This window comes from Lissotriton helveticus, chromosome 10 (assembly GCF_964261635.1).
Source record: "Lissotriton helveticus chromosome 10, aLisHel1.1, whole genome shotgun sequence".
Lineage (NCBI taxonomy): Eukaryota > Metazoa > Chordata > Amphibia > Caudata > Salamandridae > Lissotriton > Lissotriton helveticus.
The window spans coordinates 362,754,193-362,767,386 of record NC_136071.1 but is presented as its reverse complement, the minus strand read 5'-3'; the positions used below and the strand labels follow the sequence as shown (position 1 = coordinate 362,767,386).

Below are 13,194 nucleotides of genomic sequence, written 5' to 3'. Positions count from 1 at the left end.
CAACGCCAGGTGTGGTACATATGGTTGTGGGTGATACCAATAGTATGCGTATTGTGCTTCAGCACATAGGTAATATAAATGTATGTCAGATGCTTTATTCCCTACTTGCTCATATGGAAGTGTTGTGGTATCCCACTGAATGCAGGGTTGTTTGCCTGCCCAGGCCAATGTGATCAGCTGCATACGTAGCATTTAAAAAAAGAACTGGGGCAGGACTATTGGAATGTTACTAAATAAATATAAGAAGCTGGAGACTATGATCATTTACATAACCGCCACTCTATCAGCTAGGGAGAGCGACATTTTAATCCATCTAGCCACTTGACTACCCAGTTTTTCCAGCGCATTCCTGGAATTGTCATGTATTACTATTTTGGGGTACTTGTGGATCCACACTCCTAGATAGTTCACTGGGTCCGTACTCCATTTTTTGTGGATAGTCCAGTGCATACGGCACCGTGATCTGGGTTAGTGGTATTATTATCGATTTGGCCCAGTTTATACCCAGACCTGAAAATCCCTCAAACTTAATATATTCCCTATCTAAACAGTGCTGCTAGGTGTTGTGTGGGGTTTCGGACATATAAGACCATGTTGTCCGCATATAATGAGATACCTATAGGCCTTCTCCTGGAATCTCAATGCCGTTAGTTTATGACTTTGACGGATTTTGCAAGCCAGGGTTTTCCAGGGCCAGTGTGAACAGAATTGGTGACAGCGGGCAGCCCTGTCACGTGCTTTGCCCTATGCATTTTTGCTTAGAGGTGTGCCCATTGATCCTCACTTGTGTAACCGAGGCGTTATATAGGATGCGTACCCATCTGAAGAAAGTCTCCGGTATATCCATAGGTCCCAAGACCGTAAACATATAGGACCATTCTATTGAGTTGAAGGCTTTGGCGGCATCTAGAAGTACTGCCGCAGCCTCAAACTCAGGGTTCAGTTGGTGTTGCAACGCAAATATGCGCCGTTGATCTTTCTGGTATGAACCCGGACTGGTGCGGTAGAACCATGTTGGGCATCAGTGGTCTTAGTCTGGTGCTTAGTTTGTGTGCTAGTATTTTAGTGTCAGTGTTAATAAGACAGCACATTACATATCAAAGTAGCGCAATTTCCTTCTACCCATATTTTACAGCCAACTTCCAGCCGCCAGAAAAGAATACACACCACTTAAGAAAAGGCTGCAAACCGCGGGCATCCCCTATGCGATGCTGTATCCAGCCAAGTTGCATGTAGACCATCAGGACAAAATACAGATCTTTCCAACTCCGCAGTCGGCAATGGAGTATGTTGATAAACTACCAGTGAAAATAAATGCCCCTCAAGATCGAGTCGCTGCTAAGAGGAAGGGATCGGCGTCAGCCCAAATGACTGGTGGGCTCGCTCCACCATCAGTAGATGTGATAAGTTGTCTGCACTAAAAACGTCTTTAAACATGCATTCTATGTATTCTTCTGGTTTGCCCATGTTCTTTGTTTCCGGAATTGCTGTTACGCGTAAGTTGCTTCTTCTAGAATGCGCTTCTAAGTCGTCATTCTATGCTAAGATTAGCGCTAGCACTTTTTCCATGTTTAGTCATTTTGCTTTTACAAACTTTATAGTATCTTCTGAGCTCGTGTTCCTTTGCTACGCTTCTGTCAGTCGCACCGCATGGTTATCTAGTTTAGTGGCGTCCAAACAGAGATACATGTGGTCTATCTTCCAGTCTATGGAGTGCAGGATTTGCTGCATCGCTAGGAAGGTACTTTCCAGTGTTAGTGTGCCTGCATTTGATGCTTCCCCTGTGTTATCTTCTGTCTGGTGTACCTCTTGTGCTTTTTCTGCTGTCAAACATTAGCTTGGATTGCATTTTGTCCATTTTGCCCATTGGCGCCATTTGGTGATCCGTCACCCCCGGCCTTATGCCTCGTGGTCCTCCACTCCTGGACCTCCTTTACACTTCTGATAGTCTTGTCTTCCTTTGTTAGCTTTGAGGTGTTTAGCGGAGGTCCTGAGCTGGGTCGTTACGCGTTACAGGAAGTACTTTGCGAGGCTGGTGTTGGTGGGAAATGGGGAGCCAACTTTACAGCGTCCCCCTGGACCCCACCATGTCTCAGAGCATTGTTTGTCCTACCAATTCTCTGATCAGTGCGACTTTCAACCTCCAGGGGTAGCCCTCCCTATAGGTGTCCTGGTGCTTTGTTCTTTTTCAGGGGGTTTTATTTATTAGTGAGAATCACCACTCCCGGCCCAGATTCCCCCTGCTCCTGTGTGTTATCTACTGTATTTTCTCCCTGGCTGCCCTAATTGTTTTTCTGCCAGAACAGTTTGCGTCTGGTCACCAGCCGTTATTAATGGCCAGCACTGCAGCTTGGGCGGGACAATCTGAGTCACGGAATCCCCGGTGAGAGTGCAGGTGCGCACCACCCCTGCTTGGTCCCCCGGCCATGGCCTTACCGTCTCACGGTCTTCTTCCAGTCGTCTTCGCTGCTTCCTTACGGACGACCCTCTGCAGGTTCCGGCAGGTCTGCATGCCAGGCAGCTTCTCCCCTTCCAAAGGGGCGGCAGGTACTCTCCTCGCAGCCATGCCAAGCTTTTCTTTAAATCTCTGATCGGACCACTGCTGTTGGGGGCCCACACTGGCAGCATGCACTGCCATCAGCACATAGCGGTTGCCATCTTGTCAGCTGCCATCTTGTCAGCTGCCACTCCATCCCTCGGGCTCACACCACCGCCGATCTTGCTCTAATACCGGCTTGCAGTATGCTCTATGCGGTTGTCTGTTGCTCTCCAGTTGCTCCTCATAAGGTTGCAATGCAGTAGGAGTCACAGCAGCTACCAGAAGGATGGTTCTTTCCAGGATCTTTGTTATGGCCAGGAGAGCTGCACTAAAGTGCAGCCACATCGCTTCAGGCTCACTAGCGCTCCCCTATAGATACTGACATTTAGTACACAAAAAAATTATTCGGCACGGTATCTCCATTTAACAAAGTGCAGAAGATCCTCATGACACCCAATCAACTACCGCATAACCCAGAAATCATTCCTACTAGGAATTAAATGAATTTTCACAAAACAAAAAACCACAAGATCAAATACATAGAGCCACAGGGTAAGATACCTGTCAAGGACCAAATTGACCCTTATAGAAAGATAGGTTCTCTTAGAGAGGAGCTAAACTCAGATGCATCCCTTTTTTGAGAAGACAGTATAAAACGAGGGCCCCACAATGGGAAAAGTCTCTCTGCATGAACAGCATTGTTTTCATCAACATAATCACAACTTTGCCCCACTGTTCAAGGAGACATTCCACATGGTCTGACTGGGGAATTGGGGAATGACGAAGATGAATACCATTTCTGATCACGGTAATCTCCCAAAGCACCACACACCTCACAGCTGCAGGAATAGCAGGACCAAATGCTTAACAATAAATAAAGCACTGGCAGTGCTTGTAAGGTCACAGTCTTAAAAAATGTTCGGATACATTACGGTAGCCGACATCTTACATGTGACATGACCATCACAGGTGGTAAGTGCAACAATTCGGAAGTAGCACATCATCAGACAGCTCCATCTACAGCTAGAGAAGTCTGCTTGTTAAAGCGGTGGGAACCACCAAAGGTCACATTAAGTACATTTTTCTGTGACTCTTCATGAACACAGAAGTTCAACTAAGCATTTCTATAGAGAACCACCAAACATCCCACAGATCTGGTCCCAAAGTCCCATTTTTTCAAGTGCAGACCTAAGAAGTTGTCTAGCAACCCAAACAACCATCATCACCACTTAAGCAAAGTTGTCTCTCACATGATCTGAGAGAAGATGAACCACCATACACACCATCTCCAAGTGTTGTGCCACTCATCCCCACCTGCTGGCCTCAGGCAAGAGGGGGGCGCTCCGTTCTTGCATCACCGTGGGCCAGCGCTTCCCTGTATTGGGCTTGCCTTGGTCTCGGGTCACAGGCGCACACCACCAGGGATGTGCCCATGGGCTGTGGGGGAGCTGGCAGTCTTTCTGGGGCAATTTTGCTGGCTCTTCTCCTTCCCAAAATTCCTCTGTGATGATTCTGGGAATGTAAGGTAGTTTCTCAATCAAGCTGGTTATTGAGTCTTCCCAAACAAACATGGAGTATTCTCTAGATTCTATTTTCTCTTCCTGTTTCAGGGCAATTCAAGAAATAATTTTCCACACACTAATTGTCACATCACTTTGAGTGATACCATCTAGTTTCCTTGTTCCTGGCCTTCACTCTCACAGTGCAGTTACAGCTTCGTTCTCCGCTTGATCAGCCTTCTTCATCTTCTGATCCAATGCCTAGCCCTGTGCTGCCCTTCAGCCTTCCAGACTTCAACCTTCTATTGGTACCTTGGGAACGTCTCCTGGGAGCTTCACTAACACCTTGGAAGTTGTTGCTTTCCGGTTCCTTCCTCTTTGGTGCTCCTGCTGGGGGGCATTTTCCTGCTTGCCGCTTCCAAGTGTAGCCAGTAGCATGGCTACCAGAAGGGGACACCCATACCTCCAGCAGACTAAGGCCTAGACAACCAGATACTGATACAATCCATAAAAGCTTGCCAGACCACTTAGCCGTGACACCCAGAGTGCATGGGTATGATGCACCAGCATATATGTGGCATTAAGAAGAGCCAGACTTCATGAGGAGAACATTTTCTTCCCCATTAAATCTGTCCACAAATCTCTGTCAGATTGTGAGTATGTGGAGGGACCAATGATGACACCCTTGAAACTGGGAACCTTGTAAAATAAGGCTTCAATAATCTGTTGAGAACATATAAATGATGGGACACTCGGTGACGACACACCACCTCACGGTGGAGGGCTTGTGTTAAATCGGGTCTATTCCAAATTTACATAACCAAATCCAATAATGTCACAATAAAAGACATGTACACTTACATAGAAATGCCAGTCTGAAACAAATGTATTCACAGTGATGGCTTTTCCCATTTCCAAAGTTACAGACAATTCAAGGACCTCAGCCTCTTTGCTCAACACCCCCTTGAAAGAAATATAGTCCTGAGAAGGAATTGACAGAGGTCATCAGGAGTAAATGAAACAGAAGTGCTATTTGCATCTCAGATTTGGGAATTAAACCTGGGAACCTCATGAGCGTCTAATAACAGAGTGGATCCACCTCTGTCACTATGTTTGGGGCAGTACATTTCCCATTGAGGCATGAACAAGAATTGCAGTTGCCTCAAAAGATGAATGCCCCCTAGGGCCTGAGATCAGAACTGAAAATAGCACCATAGATGTTGCCAATCTTGATGCCAAAGCAGGTGGTGAGGCCTTTGGTGGTAGAATAGCCAATTGATCGGTGCACAGAAAGTCTTACCTGCAGATATAATACTGTCACATGTGCCTTGGGGCCCAAAGACCAGCCAGAAGGAGGTGGAGGAGGGCAGAATGTAGTTAGCAAAGCTTAGTTGAAACCTAATACCTCCATTAACTCTACTTCAGGACCTGGAAAGGCTGGGAGTGTAACCAGTGGCCCCAAACAAAAAGCCAGACTGGTGCTTGGAACAGGTGTTGGGCTGATACCCACAATAGTAGGACGTCGCTCAGAAGAGGGTGTTAAATTTGGATAGCAAATCTGCCAACTCAAAAACGTGTCCTACATTTGGGTCCAATGTAAGGATAAACGCTAATCCTATGCACAGTAAACTCTGAACTCTGAGTGATACACTTCCACAAAATAGTGGTTGCAGCACCATACCTATCTTTGAAGAACTGGATGATTGATGGTCCACAGAGTCATCTTCACATTGTCCCAAGAAGGGGTGACCATTCCCAGTAGACACAATGTCCCAATGCAGAGAACTGTATACTTGAAAGGTGTAAGGTGTCACCTTTTGAGGGTGCCAAATAGGTGAAAATCACCCAAGAGGAAAAAACACTCCTGGCAGTATAAAGAGTCTTGATGGAAGATGCAGAGTAGTAATGAGTAAGCACCAAACTCCTCCAAAAGAACAGGAAGGGGAAAAGAGACATACCCAAGAACATAATAAAATTTCCAGCTGCAAAAAGCAAATATATGGGACAATTCTGGTTTAAGAGAATGAAGAATGTGATAAAAATAAGGGAATGAAAGAGTTGTGTCACAACCTTGATTCAGAGCAGCCTCCATCTACGTAGTCTAACACAAAATCTCATCAAAGGAAAAGAACCATACTTCAACTTTGATTGAAATTCCCAGACCTCACTTTATGAACTAACCACCTTCTTGGAAAGGGCTTCCTTTGAGGGTTGACTACAGCCTCACTATGAAATTAATTCACTTGAAAAGAAAAGTAGAAGCCCAAGTTTGACATTTAGGGGCTACCACCATTCATAACCTGAGCACCAGACACCTCACAACACACACCCCTTCTGGCCGCTGCAAGCATAGGAATGCTTGGATGCAGCCACAAATTGAGCTCAGCCTCTCAAGTTGCCCTTGTCGCAAAGGGCATGCTGTAAATCTATACCTTTAATCTCGACTTGGATGCAACACTATCCTGGGGATGGGATCTGACAAGGTGTTTGCTCCAATACTTATTGCAGTCTACAGGCGTGTAATATTGACCTGCTGTTGGACTTGGCCCTTTTTGCAGGGTCATCCCTAAACTTTTTGCCTTTCTCCCAGCCTTTTTTCTGACATGGTGTTGGTGGTTTTAGGACTCTGGGCACTTTATCCCTGATAACTGTTTCAGTGGTAATTCCTGATATGAGAGGAGCAGCGTGTTCAAGTTTGGTGTAGTTGGCATAGTGATATTAAATGCTATGCAATGGTGTGCACAGATTTATTATAATTAAATTAGAAATGCCACTTTTAGAAGTTGCCATTTATGTATGCTATGTGTCTGCCTGCCTGAGTGACAGGTGCTGGTTAGATGTGTGTGGCTCCAGGAGGGGCAGGGTGAGTCAGCACTAGGCTGAATGGGACATCTGCATTTGGAGAAGTGTAAGGAGAAGTCCCTGGTCCCTGAATAGGTTGTTCCAGCCTGTACAAGGCTGGCTCCACCCACCTGTGGCGTGTGTGATGACGAGCCCCCACCTGTTAAAGGGGAAGAGGAGCCTTGCAAACAAAGTGCTCCAATTCCCCCCTGAACCAGTTGTGACTGCTTCCCCCAAGCCCTGTGCCAGGGCAGACAAAGCCAAGATGTAATATAAATATAGGGGATGTGACCCCATGAAGGTGTGCTGTTCTTGTAACTGGGGGCTTGTTGCTGGGCTCCAGGAGGAACCGCCACGAAGAACTGCCTTCCTGCTGGAGGGCTGTGTGTGCTGGCCTGCCTGGACCCAGCCTTTGCCCCCCTGGATTTTGGACTCCAGAGTCTTGTGAGCGCTTTACTGGTATTCTGAAAAGTGCTACATCTACTCCCCAGATGGGAAGAGTGTGGGTGGCCTGCAGCGTGGTACTGCCATAATTGCTGGAGGGGACCCCGGCGTAGGGATTCTCCAGAGTTCCTTTGGAAGCACGGTGCCCACCCCGCATTTATACAACTTTGTAAGGCAGGTGCCCACCCCGCATTTGTGTGCTTTACCGGGGGCCCACCCTGTGTTTTTACTGACTGAAGAGGGTACCCACCCCACGTTTGTGATTTTTCAGCGGGAGCTCACCCTGCTGTTTCCTGCCTCCAGGAGCGGGTGCCACCCCGCAGCTGGTTTTACATTAAAGTGGGTGCCCACCACGCATTGCCCCGCCGAGGAAGAAAGGAGCTGCTGGAAGTCACCGCTGCAGCCCGGCAGCCAGGCAAGCTGCCTGACTGTGGGAGGGGCCTGCTGCGTATAGCCGGAAGTGAGGTAGAGGTGTTGACGCGTGTGCCAGAAACGGAAGAGCCTGCTGATCACGTGGGAGCCTGCCCCACCTTTGTGTAACCCCGCAGTGAGGCCACCGGGTAGAGGAGACAGGACAAGGGTGGAGAGGCTCCCGTGTGCGGGGTCGATCAAGGCACACTGCCGGTGCCCTTCCCAAGCTCAGCAGCACCAGAGGAGAGCGGAGGTGTCCACCAGAAGAGCCCAGGTGAGAGATGCTCCCAGAGGCCCACTGTCAGTGCCTGAGCAGTCCCGCAGGAGAGCGAGCCGCTTCAACGTGGGGCACAATGTTTTCAGGGCCCTAGTGGGGGTCCAGGGGGCACAGTAGTGCCAGTGCTCATTTGGCTTGTCTTGATCTGCCTCACAGCTGTGCCGCAGTTGCGGGCAGCTGCACTGAGGGGGTAATTTTGGTTGTAGAGTCCCAGTGGGAGCTCATCCAGGCACAGTTTGTGCTGGTACCATTTCGCCACCGCTGCACAGGGAGAGAGTGTGGGCAGCTGCAACGTTTGGCCACATTTGTTTTGCAGAGTCCCAGTGGGGGACTCAGGGCACAGGAGTGCTAGTGCCAGCTCCATTATTTCTTTGGGGGTGTTTTGGGGACAGGGGTGAGCTGCACCTCACGCCCCAGGGAAATTGCGCACTTTGCTTGCTGCATTGCGAGCCAAGCCCTGACATTCTGGACACAAGGGCATTGGGCCCCAGAGGCCAGTGGGCCTGGGGTCACAGTGGGTACCAGTGTTGATAGGGCGCAAGACCCCGATGTTATGCCTACTGGTATTCTTAGAATGTTTATGCACCATGATTACTGCATAATGTGTTGATGCCCAATGCTATTTTACATAGCGTATCTATGACAGGTGCTACTGGGGTGCACTGTTAATGGAGGATATATGCCTAGGAGGGTTTATGCCTAATGTGTTTATGCACCATGACTGATGCGTAATGTGTTTATGCTTAGGATGTGATTACATAATGTGTTTAAGCCGGTGAGGCCTAATCCGTAATTTGTTTATGCTAATGAGGTTTGGGCCAAAGGTGTTTATTCCTAATGTCATGCTAGGATATTTTTAGGGTGGTGTCCAATGCTAATGTTATAATGCTTAAGTCATTATGGTACCAGTAGTTACTGGTTGTATTTTATATTTACTACCTGTTCTGATTTTCCTGACAGTGGCCCGATTGGCCCTGTCCTGTATATAATCCCCTGTGAATATTGCCTAGTGCCAGTTGGCACAGTGTAAATGTGTGATTGTGTTTCTAATGTGTTTATGATAATACAAAGGCTATTTTTTTATATAACCTTGTGTGGAGTTCCTTTTTGTGGTGTGCCTAGTGTGTTGCTGCTGTGTGTGTGTTGCGCAAATGCTTTACTCATTGCCTCTGGGATAAGCCTGACTGCTCGTGCCAAGCTACCAAGGGGGTGAGCAGGTGTTATCTTCAGCGTGTAACTCCCTTGCCCTGAATAGAGTGGTGGTTTCTGCCTGGCGCGGGCGCAAGCCCTAGTCAACCAGAAATCCCATTTTTAACACCAGGCTGACAATTCGCACATATGAAAGGCAAGTCGGCAAGGTTAAAGAGAGGCCTGAAGCATGACTAGAAGGAAGACGCCGAGGATACATGATGTGTGAATTGAAAGAACTGTCCCAGGATTGTAAGAAATGGCTCAAATGGAACCTGCCCTCTTTTTCGGAGGCATTGTCCCTAAGAAATACATTAAAAGGTCATGAAAAGTTGTCTTGGAGTGACATTCAACCCCAGAGTCACAATAAAGAGTGAGAAAACATAGGAAATAGCCAAGAAGGCACCAGTTAGGGTTCAATGGGGAGGGACTGGAGTCGTGTAGGAGCCGAGGAACCTCCTGCCGTTGTGAGAGAGCTATTTCAACATTTCCAGAATCAGTGTAGCGCCTGAAAAAGATTCAGGCTGTGAGGAACCTGCACATAGAAGTGTCCTTTAGAAATCAAGCAGATTGTGTTTTCCAGTTAATGTTGACTGTGGGAACACCAACTCTGCCTGGTGAAGCTTGGAGGGGGGGGTGAAGAAAAGTGATGAATCCATACTACTATAGGGGAGAGGAATTGGCCTAAGGGCTAGGGCGGTCAAATCTGTGGAACTGGGTTCGAGGCTCGGCAATGACGCTGAACATCCTGTGATTCTGGGCAAATCACTTAATCAACCCGTGCCTATCAAAAATGAATGTGTCCTCGTGTAAGGCAACTGGTGCTATGTAAAGCGCTCTGATACCCGATATGGGTCATGTTTGCGCAATATAAAACTATGTAATATTATCTTGACACATATTAGCCTCCCCTTTGGACTCATGCTCACAGTAGCCTAAATGCAGTTTGAAAGGCAATTTTTCAATGGAAACATAGCCAGACATGCTTTGACATGTTATGACCATAAACGTTTATTCAGGTTTGCTGCCAGACTGTTCAGCCTAGACACCATGTGCAGTGAGTGGTATTGGTGTGTGGTATGTGTCTTGCTCTTCTACTTGGCCATGTTGGAGATCACATTGTGCTGCCTGTGTATATTCTACCTGCGAGTGCGTCTTCTGTAAGGCCCTATTGGGCTGCATGTGCATTTCTTTCCTATCTGTTCATTGGTTCTCACTGGAAAGTAGGCTATGTAACATGCGTCTGTATGTCGTACTTGGGTTAGGATCTGTCAAACACCCTGCTATGCAGAATACAGCTGACTGTCCTACCTTTGAACTATGATGTATTAGTGGCAATGCTACCTATGAGCCGCTAGAGGGAAGGGAAGAGTAGGGAATGGAATGGGATGGGATGGTTTGGACTAAGGTTGAATGTTTGGATAGATAGCTGGACAGAGGAATGGGAATTACAAATAAATTGACTTTTATAAGGTTGCTCAGTACTTCTATTTGCAACAGTGATTTGTGTTGTGTTGTGTTATGTTATGTGGTGTGGACTGAGGAAGAGCAGAGACTAGATGACGAGCCATGTCTTTACTTTCTTGTGAAATTCAAGAACTGAGGAAAGGGCTCTGACATGCTGGTTAGGTCGTACGAGATAGAAGAAGGCGGCTGCAAGATCTGATTTTACATATGCAGGAAGTGTAAGAGTAGGATTCCAGCTGTGTAGAGGTGCCAGCTCTGTATGTGGAAGTTAATATAACTGTTGAGGTAGGTGGACCCGATTTTGTGCAGCCCACATGGAGTTTAGCAACTGCAAATAAAGATTGTTTTCTGAAATGGTGGTTGTCTTACCTGGACACTGTGGCAGGTTGCATGCCTGTTCCTGGAAAGATTCCCCAGTGCAATTCATTTCTCCTCCACAGACCCGTGTCCGTGTTTTCAGCGCAGGATACTCAGCATCTGTGCAAGTTTTGGAGCAGGGAGACCAGGAAGACCAGGAACCGAATCCCTCTTCAGAACCTGTTGAAAACCAGAGAACAACTAAGCAGGTCCCATGCACTTCAAAAGAAGTTAAGTTGATCATCACTTCAACTTCAGAGGACTGCCAATTAAACTTTACAGAAGCAAATACATCATGAGCAATGGATGCAATTGCCTTCTAAGAGGGAAACAAGGAATTACATTCGTATGAGGTATTTTACCACGATTTGACTGTTACAACTACTCAAGAGTGATTGCAGGTAAAGGAACAGGATCACAGACTTGGGAGTTAAGACTAGAGTTAGCTTACCCAGCATAAGGTCTACAACCTTCAGATTTAACTTTGCCCGCCACCTACACTAACAGCATAAATCCCTCAGTTTAATCTTAACAACTATTTCTCACGCTACCACCTCAAGGCACGTAGCATTCAGTAACAAAGGAAACTGATTATTAACAGGATCCTTTCCCAGTAACGAAAACAGTGCTGCTCAATTTTTGGACTCAGTAGTATTTAAATCAACTATGCAGCCTCAGTGTTATTGAAATTGAGTAAAAACCTCAAGGGTTATACTCCCACACAAAGCAATGAGTCTGAAATAGTTGTGAAATACTACTCTATGAAAAGGGAATGAACAATAGTGACCTACAATTTTATATCCTATATTTGGAGATAGCCTTTCAACATGTCTTCCCATCCCTCTATCCTCTTAAGCTTTACCCTCCGTTCCATTACTCTCCTAAACACATTATCTATGAATCCATGTAATTTGTTTTACAATTTGAGATTTAACGGATGTAGTTTTGTGTGGGAAACATCCTTTACCCCACAGTCTTTACAACAACTAGCCATTACAACAGTCACTATCCCAACTGCAACGTTACTACGCTTTAATTTACCACGCAAGTCATTACAATAACTTGCTGTAGGAGGGCGTTTTACTGGACTGGTGCTGGATTTTGAAGTCCAACACCTTCCCTACTGTTGCATAGACTGTAGTTGGAATAGTAATTTATACCGTTTCAAACTCCAGCGCCTCCTAAAGCAAGTTGTTGCAACAACTTGCGTACTTAAAGTAACACGTGGTAATGTCGCAGGCGGGGCAGTGACAGCGTTGTAAAGGCATGCAGGGTAAATGCATGCTGGATTCCATCATACAACAGTTTTGTGTATTCGGAAGCACCAAAGGCCAGCGGGTTGAAGCGTCTTTAATAAACAGTTGTCAAAACTTGCCTCCCTCCTGAGCTCATTTATGGCAACAGAGGGACCGACTCAGTGCTGAGCAGTTCGGAAACCAGGCTAGTGGGTACCAGAAGGAGCAGAGGATTCTATCAAAGTACTTTCATGTCTGGCTACATGTCCCTCAAGAAACTTACCTATGGCCACAAGCAACAAGGATTGGATGTTAATTCTCAAGACGGGTAGGGTTAACATGTGTATTCTCTTGCAAACAAACGACCTGAGCATCTTTAAATTTGTCAGGAATTAAGGGAAGCATTAGTGATGAAACTCAGTGACTCCTTAATCACATCACTAATATTCCCCAGTTTAGATCGATAGAATATCGGATCTATGTTTACTAAGGGCCATCCATACGCATTGTATGAGACATGTCTCTTAGGCGGACCGTTCAAAATGCACATAAGAAGTCATAAAGTCACGAATTTCAGCAATTGTATAATCAAAGAAAGTACTAAGGGAGTCACAGAATCCTTGAGAGGGCGTCAAGGTATTTCAGAGTAACCTATGTACCTGTTCTCCTATAAACTCTTGAATGCACAATTAACTGTTCTCTTGCAAAGCACTCAGATACCCTTTTGTGTCTTTTTTTTTTTTTTTTTTTTTAAATTTTATTGGGGTTTTTTCTGACACACACATAACACAGAATACAGAATACTGAAAACAATTAATGCATATAATAAATCAAAATTACTATCAAGAAAAATCAATATGATACTAAACATAATTTTCGGGACCTAAAGAAGAAAAAAGGTGGAAAAATGACCATTGAACAACTTAGTAATACATC

General features: G+C 46.1%; 1 protein-coding gene across 1 annotated transcript in view; it reads right to left on the bottom strand.

Moving 5' to 3' along the window:
* Positions 1-13,194, bottom strand: part of LOC144784018 (SCO-spondin-like) — a 1,726,865-nt gene that overhangs the window by 484,641 nt on the left and 1,229,030 nt on the right. The window contains exon 93 of the mRNA XM_078662721.1: positions 11,036-11,342. Coding sequence (XP_078518847.1) covers positions 11,036-11,342 — 307 coding nt within the window. The remainder of the gene's footprint in view (positions 1-11,035; positions 11,343-13,194) is intronic.